Source organism: Pieris brassicae, chromosome 8 (assembly GCF_905147105.1).
Source record: "Pieris brassicae chromosome 8, ilPieBrab1.1, whole genome shotgun sequence".
NCBI classification, from domain to species: domain Eukaryota; kingdom Metazoa; phylum Arthropoda; class Insecta; order Lepidoptera; family Pieridae; genus Pieris; species Pieris brassicae.
The window spans coordinates 10,639,644-10,653,979 of record NC_059672.1 but is presented as its reverse complement, the minus strand read 5'-3'; the positions used below and the strand labels follow the sequence as shown (position 1 = coordinate 10,653,979).

Genomic DNA, 14,336 nt, shown 5'->3' with positions numbered 1-14,336 from the left:
TTTAACGACATTACGTTTGACCAGTGTATCGATATAATTTTGTTCAAACAGAATTAAGTGGGTCACTGTATCGAAACCGTATGGGGTTAGAGGTTGGTGCCCTTACTGGAAGCTCGCTAACAGGCGATAATTGGGCCCTAAGTTCATGCTAATTCAAGTACGGCTTGTACAAACATTTATTATTTGTCAAAAAATACTTTGTTTAAACTCAACATCAGCTTAGGTAAAATTTGCGTATGTTAATCACGTGAATTTGAATACAATAAATTGCAGACAGCATACCAAAACTTAAAATGATCTATTGTAGTTTACTTCGAAAGTTCTTAATTTTGGCTTTGTGTCTAGTGAACTTTCTCCGTTTGTCCTTTTCTGTGTGTACAATCTCCAGCTTTTCAAGTGCTTATCAAAACTTCATTAAATTGAGTGGGATTTGAAGGACAACTTTCTTCTTGATTGTTCGTTTTTTAATTTGATTTCGAATGTACTGATTGAGCTATTGTACGACATTGTATTGTCTCTTGAGATTAATGACTGACTTAAAACGATTAATATGATTAAATCTTAATTACACCGCCCTAGTAGCCTATGAATTGGTGTAAGCTTAAATGTTAAACCTAAAAGAATTACTTTAACTGCAGCTTAGGGGTTTGTAGAGGGTTGGGGGAGCAGTGTTGGCATAGTGGCTTCAGCGTGCGACTCTCATCCTTGAGGACGTTGGTTCGATCCCGACTGTGACCAATGGACTCTCTATGTGCGCATTTAACATTCGCTGGAATGGTGAAGGAAAACATTGTGAGGAAACCGGCTTGGCCAAAACAGTTGATGGCGTGTGTCAGGCACAGACGGCTGACCATCTACTTGTCTATTAGACTGACAAATGATAAAAAAAATATTCATACAGGTAACACAATGTACACTTATGAACGTCAAAGAAATATAATTTTACATTTATTGAAAGTTCTCAAGTCAAGGGCGTAGAACGGAAGAGAAGAATTGGCAACAAACTCTTCGCCACTCATTTTATTCGCCAAGTTCTTATCGTGAAACATATACAAAAATCTGAGGCCAAGACCTAAAAAAGGTTGTAGCGCCACGGATTAATTTATTTTATTTTGTTTTACTAAGCAATAAATTGTATCTAATTGGAGATTATCGTTAATAACGTTTTCGACACTGTTTATATCAGTTTAATGGAACAGAGTGAAATGGGCCATGTTTTTGGATAATAAAACTTTATCAAATAACTAGTATTCAGACCACCTATAATGGTGAAAGGTTTGTTAAATTGGATTGGAAATTTTATGTCGTTCAAATGAACTTAATGGAATGCTTTATATGAATTGACGAGATTGATCTTTTTGTATTTGAGTTTCCTTTTGAGACTTTTTAACTGCCTTAATGTTGAAGGTAATTCGGTTGACATATGTTAAATTTTGATGTATGTGTACAGTAACATCCAACTGGACACATAAGTAATACCTTAAACTAATATTAACTTAGCAAGTCTACGTAATTTGATTTTCAAAGATTTTTTTGGTTGCGTAATTGCTAGTTTGTAAAGACAAATATAAAATGTTATCTATCTCAAGAATTTAATTACAATAAAATGATTCTTAGACCGTGGGGTTCAAGTGCATTACAGATTTAAGTTGGCGCCTGGTATATAGTACTGGTGACCCCAGAGCTGATGCTTTCCTGGCTCAACGAATAAGTATCGGCAAGTAAATGCTGCCAGCGTTAAGCGTGCAAACATTTTTTAAGTTGTTTTAATTTTCTATTTGTTATTATTTCCATGTACATTGAAATAGATATGGCATATAGCGATCGCAAATTATATAAAAATTGTCGACACTCATTCACTGAGGCTTTATCAAACTCCACTTTTATCATATGAGAACTTTATCAAGTATTTTAGAGGCTTCTCATAGTTTATTCCGAGATCACAATCAATTAAAAAATATATAGGATATTATAAGTATTAGAGCAGTGGAGGCCTGGCGGCTTCAGCGTGCGACTTTCATCCCTCAAGGCGTAGGTTCGATCCCCGGCTGTGCTTTGGACTTTCTATGTGTGCATTTAACATTCGCTCGAATGGTGACGTCGACAGTGAGTCTCAAAGGAGGCTGATCGCCTATTTGCCTATCAGGTTGACAAATTATTATGAAACAGATACAGAAATCTGAGGCCCAGATCTAAAATGTTTGCGCCACTGGTTTTTTTTATCGGTATTAATAAAGTCAAAATTTATCTACAATATTACAAATAAAAGTTTAAAATGTAAAACTACAATTTTCAAAATTAAAATTCTAAATCCTATACAGTTACGCACCTTAATAAACGTACAGTATATAATTAATCAATTTGTTGAGTATCTTATAGATGAATCAACAATCAAAATCAACGGTATAAGGAAGCAATATACCTTTATGGGAGTAATTCACAGTTCCTGGTAGCGGTGATTACCGAGACCACCGACACCCACGTGAACATATTTCGAATTTTTACTTCGAAACAGTCCTATGTGTGTGAAATTTTAGTTGGTGTTTCACTGGTAGCCCACTTTAGTTTTAATTGCATTGTTCAAAGGTAGTAGAATATAAACTGAGACATGCAGGAACTAGTTTTATCGATGAGCGGATATTTTTATATATAATAACAGGGGATAAACGAGAAGGAATACTCAAATGATATGAATGAACCATGCGCTGCCGGTCTAAGAATAGGTTCTTTATTTCTTGAAAACATTTATACAAAGTTCAAATTTATAAATATATTTTTTAACGACTTGATTTTGGTAAATTTGAGTACAGTACAGTATTATTATATATATATTTTTAATTTGATATATATTTATATACAGCCATGTTAAGGAAATGTCGTAATATAAAAAGTACTTATTTGTCGTTTAGTTCAATTAAAATACCACAACCAAAGCTGTAAATCAAATAATTTTCGTGTTATCTTGTCGTGTCTAATTTTACTGGGCAAAGAGCGCAGGTGTGAAACTAATTTATTTACTATTTATCTTAGTAGTGATAAAGAGTACTGTAACAGTCATTATAATGAACGCCCAAAACATAACTCATTATAAAAAAAATTAGCATTTCTAACCCCTTAATCAGGGTTATAGAACCGTTTTCAAAAACTACAAACAATGTTTGACAGCTGACACATGTCTTCTGTCAAATGAGAGATGACACTTTAACTATGTTAAAGATTTGATTTATTATTATTTGAGGTCCTGCACTATTATTATGACCACCAAGCCGTATGTCAAATATGAGAGGCATATAGTTCTCTAGTCTCTGGATCTTATCCTGAATAAAACAAAATACCATCCGTATCGCATCGATGTCCGTCGTTCTACAACTGAGCGTTTTTAAGTCAGTTTTTGAACTACCACTATGTAAAACCAGATGCTCACAAGTATTTTCGAACAGATTCAGCTTAGGGTCCTTTGAGAAAAGAGCGTAGCAGTTCTTAAAAGATAGTTGCGAGACTTCAGTGACTGTGGACGATGGCATCACTTAACATCAGAACTTACATAAAACGAAATTTTGCGAATGATGCACCAATATATTTATAAGACGAAGTGCAAAGATTGCTTTTCTAGCGTAGTATAATATTTAATCAAATAGATAAAGTTATCTAGTTTAGCACACTGACACAGTAAGAAGTGTCGTAATATGTTGTAACTGTTTATCTTTAGATAACGTGACCACGGACGGCGATGTTTGGAAAAGCAGTTATAGCGTTGAATAATTGCTACTTTGTACAATTCAATATTTGCTTTTTGTTTTAGGACTAATGAAGTTTAGATTAATAATCTTTGCCGCGTGTTGGGTAATTTTCGTTAAGGAAGTTGTCTGCGCTACTGTCGCTCATTTGTAGAAACAGTATATGCCATCTTTATTCGTGTTTTTCGATTATCATTTATATTTTTACCCTAGTCAAGCCAACTAATAGTTATTACTCTTAGTTCAGTGAAAATCAAAGTTTATGTAACTTGGCAATTAGTCCGCTAAAGTCTTAATTAAAAAACTTTAGTTTCTTAGTTTGTCTCTTCAACTCCAGTTGGTTTCTTACGTTTTAAACACAATTTTAAAATTAAAATTAAACAGTTTGAATAATAATTTGTTTTACGCGATGTGTTTCTGTTATATTATATTTCTGAAGTGAAAGTGAGTCACATTTTTGGGTTACGCGTAACATTTTTCCGTTATGTGCCATTTTTTCATGTCCCTACCACGGTTGATTTGAAGAGATTCAAAGCCATTAATAACAAACATATATAATAACGATAGAAATGATAGTAATAAATCTATTACAATTAATGAAATTCTGTAATGATCTTATTAGTAATAAGGTAAAATTAAATAATTGTATAATTTCTATTCATGTATATAATTTGTTTAATACTTTTGTATTAAACAAAATTTATCATCATAGACATTTATCTATTTTTTTACATAACAAACAATTTCTGTAAAGTTTTATACAGTAGATATTTTTTTGAAAAATAAGGTCATAAAGATGTTTGACTTCTTACGTGTGTACACTAGTACACGCACACATTTTTATTTTGTGTAATTTTTTCGGCGTATAAGCTCAAAACTATAAGCTCAAACTGTTAATCAAATCATTATTCATTTTGGATATCACAGATCTATTTCGGTACATCTAAGTTAAAAACTAATTTTAGTATCTTCAACCACAAATATATAAAAAAAAGACATTTGCGACTGAGTGCTGTCATAGTACACCTACAGTATGAAGGATACACCAGAGTTCAAACTTTGCTCTCGTAGGCTATATCTAATATCTAATAATATCATTTTAACATCTTTTCACTAAACTAGCTTTTTAATTCCAAGAGATTAAAGTGATTTGAATTAGGAATATAGATGTATAAGTTAATCTTTTAGTCACCAAAGAGATCACAAATATTGTTAAAATGGAATTCTTTATTTTGTTGTCTTCATTTGATGTCTGCCTAAATTATAAACTAAATTCTAATTGATACATCTAATATTTAAAGAGGTCTATCTGGTCCATCCCAAGTGTGACGTACACTCGAGTGATGTGATCCAGAAGTAGTTTGGTTCCAGGACTCCAGGAGTTTTTTTCTGTCGCAACCCATGTACAAAGAGTATGTTTGTTGTTTTTGAAAACGTTTCTATAATACTAACGTATTGTAACGTAAGTAAAAGTAACGTATTGTACGTTCATTGTAATTGCTGTTACAGTACTCTTTATCACTAAGATAAATTTAACATCAATAATATTGATGTACTTTGTTCACACTTAGATCACAATGTATTTTATCTGTATGCGTGCGATGATAACATTCCCATATGAAATAAAAATGTTTAGGATGCTGGTGTCAGATTTATATTCATGCATAACGAGTCTCACGTTTGTTTTCTTATCTTATAAGTTCCTTTATCACATATTTACGACCATTGAAATATGTTTGATTAATGTAATAAATTTGGAAGCTTCCCATTTCATCGGTTTAAATAGCTTTTAGGTAGGTATTGTATATCTGTAGGACAAATAGGCACTAGAATTATTTTTAATACATAAGCTTTAATAATATTTATTTTCTTATCAGTATTCATAGCCGAAAATGGATAACACATTCAAATATAAACATAAAATACCGTTAACAATTATTACCTACTTATACAAAAAAAAATATTTATAGTAAATTGTAAGATGCAGTGATCATTATAATTTATAATATACATTTACTAATATAATCAGAGTTTTTAAAAATTATTTCTTAAGCATTTTTTACAATATAGCTACTTGCTTGCAATTTGTTGTGTGTGTGAGGACTAATACATGAATGAATTACGTAAACAGGCTTACATAGCCTGTTTACGTAAACCGAGTAAATTTTATAAAATTAAGGATGCAAAAGTAAATAATAAACAATAGATCAATTCGACTTAGGGTCCATCAAGAAAAGAGCGTACCAATTCTTGAAAGGCCGGCAACGCACTTGCGAGCCTTCTAACTAATTAGGCACTATCACTGTGACATTTAGATTATACATTGGTTCGTTTCTAAACCCTTATTGCTGCTGTATGCAGTTAATATTTAACTGTATTAAAACCTACGTTTAAAACAGTCTAAACTATGTAATAAAAGAGCTGTATTTGTATTACACTACTACTACTACTTGCTGACGGGTTGTTTAATTCCCTCAAACATGGTTGAGTAAAACAATGGTTGGTTCACAAGTCATGCTTGTCAACAGGTGCCGCTTCCGGAAACTGGACTGCGAGGTTTCCCTCCAGTTTTGTTATTTAATACAAAGAAAGAGCGGACTGTATATCCCTTCTTTCTGGTTTCTTTTATCTATGTCTGCCATAGTCTTTTGTATGATGATTTGATATTTTAAGAGTACCGAGAGCTTTTTACGCCGTCGTTTTATCTAATGTATCAAGTGTATATATTTATGACGTGGTATAAGTGACTCCTATATCTTATATTCCATAATAAACATATTGAATTTTTACTAATGCAATGTAGTAAAAGCCCGTGGCGCTGCAACCTTTTTACGTATGTGCCTCAGATTTCTGTATCTGTCTCATGATCATTTGTCAATCTAATTGACAAGTAGGTGATCAGCCTCCTGTACCTGACATAGGTCGTCAACTTTTTAAGTCTAAGGCAATCCGGTTTTCTCACGATATTTTCCTTCGCCGTTCGAGCCAATGATAAATCCGCATAGACAGAAAGTCCACTGGTGCATTGGGATCGAACCTACGATCTCACGGACCAGTGTTGCACGCCACTGGGCAAACACTGCTCTCAACCAAAAAAATTATTTCACACTATGATTGATTTTGAGCTCAAGAAGAACTATTAATTTATCCATACGATATTTAGATTATTAACAAAAATGTTAATTTGTTCCAGGTCGTAAAACAATTGAGGCAATGGTCAACGAAGTGACGTAGATATTATTCCTATAACAATTATATAGACTTGTTGTTTATTAGTCTATGGACTGTAGTGTACAATGGACAAATAGATCGTCAAAGTGAATGTTGTGAAAATGAAACGATTCAGACGCTTGGCCCAGAAGCGTTTTTGGTGAGTTTTTTTTAGCATTTCTTACACATAGATACACATTAATTATTATTATTTAAAAATTATGAACCTCTAGAAACATCAAGACAGTAAAATAATTTCAAGTATTGAACTCATAAATTTGACAAAGAAAAGCTACCCGGTTTCGGTTTATTAAAAAAAAAGATACTCGGCTAGTAGCAACGGGTTTCTGTGGCGCCTAGACCAAAAAATGTGGATTTAGCTATGAATATAACTAATTTCCTATGCCTGAAAAATATTGTTTGATAAATCCACCCTTGCTCATTTATATAACCTCTGTTGGTACTCCTAATCAATAAAAAAAATTATAATCCAGCAATATATTAAATATCACACATAGTCAACGTAATTTTAAAGTCTAACATCTAACAATTAAGCCGAAAATACAGATTAAGCTACAAAAATAACAAATTTTTAACTAGATGAGGCTTTAATATTACGTTTTTCTTACTTGGGTTGCCTGAACGCGCACGCCGTTGACGCACGCCGTCAACTTTTTGGGTCTAAGGCAAGCCGGTTTTCTCACGATGTTTGAAGAAAGTCCATTGGTGCACAGCCGGGGATCGAACTTAAGTCTTCAAGGATGAGACTTGCACGTTGAAGCTACAGTATCAATAATCTAGCACGACATGAATATAATACAGAAGCATATATAGTCAACGAAAGGACGAGAATTCCCGTTCTTAAAATAAATAAGGTTCTATAGAATTCCAGTCACTGGGTCGGCAGCATGACCGTTCATTATAAGTGTTTACCATGTCTGTTGAGATAACAACACGGCTTCTTAACTGACGTTGAGAGTCTACGAGCGACACCCGGCTTCGTTTATTGAACTTACGCAAATACATTTCTCGTAGTAGGATTTTTAATATCTTTTTATAGAACAGGTGACAAATGGTCTGGAGGCTTACGTCATATGAAGTGATGCCTTTGCTTCTGACTATTGGGAGAGCTAGCGTGTGCGTGTGCGTTGCTTTTTATTTATTATAAGTTCTACAACAACGTGAATGCGCAAATTATGCAAGAAAAAGAAGTTTAAAAATTGCATAATTTTTTTTAATAAAACAACATTAACATTTATTCTGAAATCGTAATCTCTTAAAATAGTTAAAGCAATTGAACAGTCTTATTGATAAACAAACAAACATATTTGTCAGCGGCGACGCATCGGCAAGCAATAAAACTAAACGAAAACTATTAGACTATATAGTTTTAATAATAATCCAGTGGCGCTACAAACCTAAATGGGTCACTTTTATATTTTTATAGACTAGTAGATGACCAGCCTTCTGTGTCTGACATATGTATTTAATTTTATGATTTTAGACATGCCAGTTTCCTAACAATTTTCCTTCGTACAAGCGAGTGTTAGATAAACTCAGGAAAGTCATAAGTGCCGCCTGGATTGCCAGGTAGACCTTAGGTACAAGAGTAGCTTGCTGAAGCTACTAGGCCAATATCATTTTAAAGCCTAGTGTTTAAGCGCAGAGTAATTTTTATATTTATATATTCATGATTTTTTCCCGAAGGCAGAGTCCATGGATCTCCATGCAAGCAGGTTATCGGATCTTTAAACTTACCCTTGAAGTTTATTACATATATTTAAATTTCAGTGAATCAGTGAAAGTAATTTCAGTTACCTACTAAAGTGTACAATGCGTTAATAAAGCATTTGAAAGAAGTGTTTTACGACTCCACACACGGGCACTTACTGTTATAGCTTTCCCGAGTATTGTCACTTGAAAGTTTATTATTAAACTTTCCCGTCAAAACACCACATAAAAGCTTTTATTTCAGAGATAAACATATTTAAGGGCTCATGTAAATCCATTCATAGATAATTATATATTATAGATATTAGGATTTCTCTCAATTCAGCGGTTCGTCTTACGGCTTCAGAGCTGATTCTCATACTTAATGTTATAGATTCGAATCCCGGCTGTACCAATGGACTTTTCTTTCAATGTGCTCACTTTAACACTTGCTTGTACGTGGATAACACTGAAAATGTTTAGAACCGGTCAGTTAGAAACACTGCTAATAAAACCTTTTTTTGAATTACACTTTTAGAACTCTTATGAACAGGTACAAAAGCACACATACATTATAATAAAACTACACATGTAATGATTTATAAATTTCCAAATATAACTTTGCATGGCAATTAATATCTTTTTTTAGCACCACAGGCAGTAATATAAAACAAAACTTTTGTCACTTTACTCAACTGACAATTTAAAAAATCAATCTTATTTTTGGGATAATTGTACTAACGCAGATTAAACCAAATGTTTCTTTTAAAGAGTATTTTTGTAAACTTTGTACGATACCGTATACGCAATGTATGTTTATTCAAAATGTTTTTATAGGATTACCGACTATCCCCCTTGAAACTCCTCGACACTAAAAGAAAATACAATTATATGAACCATTCAAAAACACGTGCTTATTCAGTATTATAAAAACAAACATAGATTCACACAGTACTGAATATTATGGCAGCTTGATACACCAACAAACATGCGGAGATTCAGGAAAAGTAGCTCATTGTCTCCTGTATGTAAATATAAATATATTTATGATGACAGATAAACAACATAAAATATACAATACAGATCAACCTACTCAAGAAGAACGTACCAATTCAAAAAAGCCCAGCAATGGACTCCATCTGGCATTGAGAGTGTCCATGATGTCACTTAACATCAGTTAAGTCTCCTGTCCGTATGCTCCCTGTTCTATAAAGAAAAACAAAAACACATAGTCTTTTTAACAATAATATTGTTGTGAGTAATTTTTGGATGTGGGACTAGGAGGAAGGAACATCATGAGGAAACCGGCATGCCTTAGACCCAAAGAGTCGACGGTGTTTGTCAAGCGCAGATGGTTGATGACGTATTTGCCTATTGGATCACGGAACAGAAATCTGAGGCCCAGACCTAAAAGGTTTATATAGCCTCATTGGTATATATAATTCGTGATTGCGCGTTAAACCAAACAATTTATATCTTTTATAATATTAACCAGCATAATGTAATACTGCATATAATATACTAACTAGGTGCTCAAGCTATGTCATACTGTCTCATTAGATGGAGAGAGATAGCTTTTGTAGACCACAAAACAAGCTTTTTAGCGATTTAAAGCAGTACTGCCCCCGTGACTTGGGATACACATGGCTAGGTTTGCGAAACATTGTCTTTTAGAGTAGGCTAGTCTAGTCACCTGATTTAAAAATTATGAATGCAGAATGCCCGTCGCCCTAATACAAACGGGATTTCGAACTCGTTCAACGTGTGACCCATAAACCCGAGGTCGTCTCACCAAATTTCCAATACATAGATAAACTCAAAGAGCATTGGTACCTGTCATTATTCAAAAATAGTAAACATTCTTTACATAATTAAAATTGTGCCAAGAAACAGATTAGTCAGTTGACAGATACATTATTTTATTTATTTGTAATTGTTTTGTACGAGTATTTTGTGTAACATACTCTATATCTGATAGCTATGATTACGCTACGCCTCAGAAGAGAGCTTGCCTATAGAGTTGCCTAGTACCTAATAAATAGGAGTCTTCTAATAATAACTGGTATAATTTTTTTTACATATCTTGATGACTGTCATATTACACAAATATATATTCGTAGGTATGAAGTGAGTGAATCCATTCGTGGCTCAGCGTGTATGTACCTGCATACAGAAAATAAAATAAAAACAAATTCGCCCAAAGTAGTTTTTTCTAATACACTTTTTTATATAATAGAAGTTAACGAAGTTAAACTATAGCTTAAAGCAATATTCTTGTTGTTAGGAGACACAGGTTTTATTTCACACAAGGTCAGCAATATTGCATCTGTCACGGGGTTTGTGAACGGTATCCTGGGTCGTTAGAGCGAATAACTGTGCAACGTTATATAATAACTACATAGACTCTAGTTAAAATAACTGACATTTTCAGTTCCTCAACTTTATAACCGATTTGACATTATTAAAGTTAACTATAACAGTAACAGTTAACATAACATTACTGTTCTTATTATTATGACCATATGATAATTAATGACACCTGCATGCCTTTTTAATGGCTTTTTTAATTATTTAATCTGGATATACCAATTTCTTTGCAAATAAAGGATTTATTATTATTATTATAACATGTGTATCCTATTTGTCAGATAGATTTTCTGTAACTAAATATTGCCAAATTAAAAAATAAACCGATCCAAAGGCCACATCAGCACTACGGATGTTGAGACAACTACATCGAAATTGATTATGACCTGGAGTGAAATTGAAGAGCTGCCCAAGACCAGACTGGTTTTCTTGCCCCTAAATCGTTGAGATTGGTTACAGAGTAAACTCCCAGATCTATTTCAGTTTCCGCCCTTAGATTTTGTCCGCCCATTTCGTCCGAGGTACGTAAAGTCCTGGCTAATTAAGCCAGCCTACCTTTCAGAAGCTCAGAACTCAGTAACCTCAGAACGGAGTGACCTCACTGCTCCGTTTGTTCGTTGGGAAGCCACAGCCACCTTTTCCAGGACAACTTAGGTTTATTTGCACCTCTGCACAAGAGACTGTCTATCGCACCAAGGAATATATATAATATATATTTACATTTATTACGTAATTTAGCTTGAGCTAATAGTTCGAAGGACGACGAACAAATAATCAGCGATAGAAAGCAGCTTGTCCCATACATAGGGCCACCAGCGTTTTAAACGTAATTGCACTAAAAAGATAAAATCCATGGGAAACTCCATTTAATGTCGAAATGGACCAGGCGTGGAACATTAAATTACTGCTATCACCATCACTTTGGATATTTGGGTTTACTATGCAAAGTAACTAACGAACTTTTAAGATACACATTGCGCAATAAGCTTTAAAAATGTTATATGTATAAAGTAACTTGTAAATAATGTTAAATTTCTTAAAAACTAGATGACCCGGTGAACTTCGTAACATATTTATTGTGTCAAAACTATTTTAAATAGACCAACGAAATCTGACCTCTGATATTGAGCACATATTTTTGAATTCATCTAAAAATTTATGACAAGGGACAGAACAGTTTTAATTGGGAAATTCAAGAGTCGTTTTTCATATAAACAAATATTTCACAATTACAATGAAGGATTTCGACTGCCCCATCAGAGTTGATTTTTTTTGTTGAAAATGTTGGAACGAAAAACGCATTTATTACTTAAGATGTCACGTGGAACATGTAATGTAATGGTTGCAGCCCCTTACAAACGTGTAATACAAAAAATCCATGGCGATAAAAAGAGTGGCGGAGAGTTTTTGCCAGTTATTCCGTTCTACGCCCTTGATTTGAGAACTGGCAGTAAATGTAAAATTACAAGCATTTAACGTATATATCTTTTTTTTGACGTTCATAAGTGTACATTGTGTTACCTATATGAATAAATGATTTTTGACTTTGACTGTTGTTGATTGCGATACGCCGCCATCATTAATCCTTCGAGCCATTTCTGCAGCGCCTATTCCATAGTGGAACTCGTGCTTGCAAATAACGTGATAGATCATGTTTAAAAAAATCTAAATGAAATTAATCATGGTTTTCGAGAAACAATTTAGTAAATACCTGTAAAAATTGAATTTGGAATTCCTAACCATAGAGATATTTGTGATCAAAGTGGCCAGTACGACAAAACGTCAACGTCAACGATATAATATATTAGTTGTGTCCTTTAAGAATAATAATTAACACGTGAAAAACTTATAGTTTCTTTACGTGTTGGGGCATAGTACGTCATAGGAAATAGTGCGACAACGACGCCATCTCGCCTAGAGAAGAATGAAAATTGTGTACCTATTTTTGTATTGACTTAAATCAGGGATGTCTCAATATGTACTAAGGCCTTAATTTATTGATACATTGTGTATCGACGACCACTAAACCGTTCTTTCTGGTACAACGTATAAAGTATAGAGATACATAGGATTTAAAATATATTAAAATTATATAACCTTTCAAGCGCCGTGTTTTCGGACAGCATAATGAGCAAGTGAGCAACGCGTAGAATTCATTATTACTGTCACAAACACCTAATGGAGATGTCGGATTGTGCAGTTTAAAGTACTGTGCTTTAGGGTTGCCTATAACCGACTTACATCTGAAAGAAATTAAATCGACGACGATTTTTTTTAAATCTTCAAAAATCAATACGGGTGTGACCCCTCGAATAATTGCGGAACATTGCCATATAAGAAATTTACATGTAAAACAAAATTGTCTATTCGTGATTGGTTGATTTTATTTCTGCTTTCTTTATAATCTGTTTGTTTATCGCTAAAGTGTAACATTGGATCCGAAAGAAGCTACAAGATTATTAATTTGTTTTATTATTATTTGTATTGTACCCAAGTTTTTTAAATATTGAAATTGATTTTTAAGACTTGAAAAAGACCAATAATATATAAGATAGTTTGATGAATTAAATAAATTCCATTAAAAAAAATCCACTTTTTGTTCCTCCCATACAAAACGTCAATTACATATGTATGGTCCTAAAATATAATGACAAACGCTAAACTCTGGTTATCTTATCTGGGTAACAAAAGATTACAGATAATTCAAATTTTTTGAAATGAAATATAATTATTATTTTTAATTTCAACCCTATGTCACAGTTTAGTTGTATTTAATAAAAGAAATGTGTATATGGGAAAGATTAGATCACAGTTTTCACTTCGAAGCGACTTGTCTAATAATATTTTTCTCATACGTTTCGTGCAGACTTCGAATCGTTGATACTGTAATAAAAAGATTTTAAAAGAAAGGCTTTTTATAATTATAATCTTAAACGGAAATGTTTAAAAAGCTCAGTTCCGATAGGTTTTCAGCTGATTTTTTTAAAGAAGAGTAGGTCCATAAGATGTTAATTGATATCGCTGTATCGATACGCTTTTCGAATACATACGTCGAATTAGTTCAAAAATACTTAATGGTTCCGCATATTGGTGGTGCAAATTCTCGTCAACAAGGCCAAAACTGCCCGCGAACCTAATAAAATCGTATTTTGTTTAATATTAAACTAGGATTTGCAATGAGAACACTTAACTGGGCACCATGCCCAGTTGTTAGAGTTCATTACTTTGCCGTGAGAGCAGTAAATTGTATGCGCTAACAAATTGTTTGTGGACCCACGATATGAGCAGGGTAAAACATTTCGTGTAGTTCAT

General features: G+C 33.3%; 1 protein-coding gene across 1 annotated transcript in view; it reads left to right on the top strand.

Annotated features, from left to right (window-relative positions):
• Positions 1-14,336, top strand: part of LOC123713744 (ADAMTS-like protein 4) — a 77,742-nt gene that overhangs the window by 10,642 nt on the left and 52,764 nt on the right. The window contains exon 2 of the mRNA XM_045667567.1: positions 6,931-7,107. Within this exon, the coding sequence (XP_045523523.1) occupies positions 7,070-7,107 (38 nt within the window). The 5' untranslated portion in view covers positions 6,931-7,069. The remainder of the gene's footprint in view (positions 1-6,930; positions 7,108-14,336) is intronic.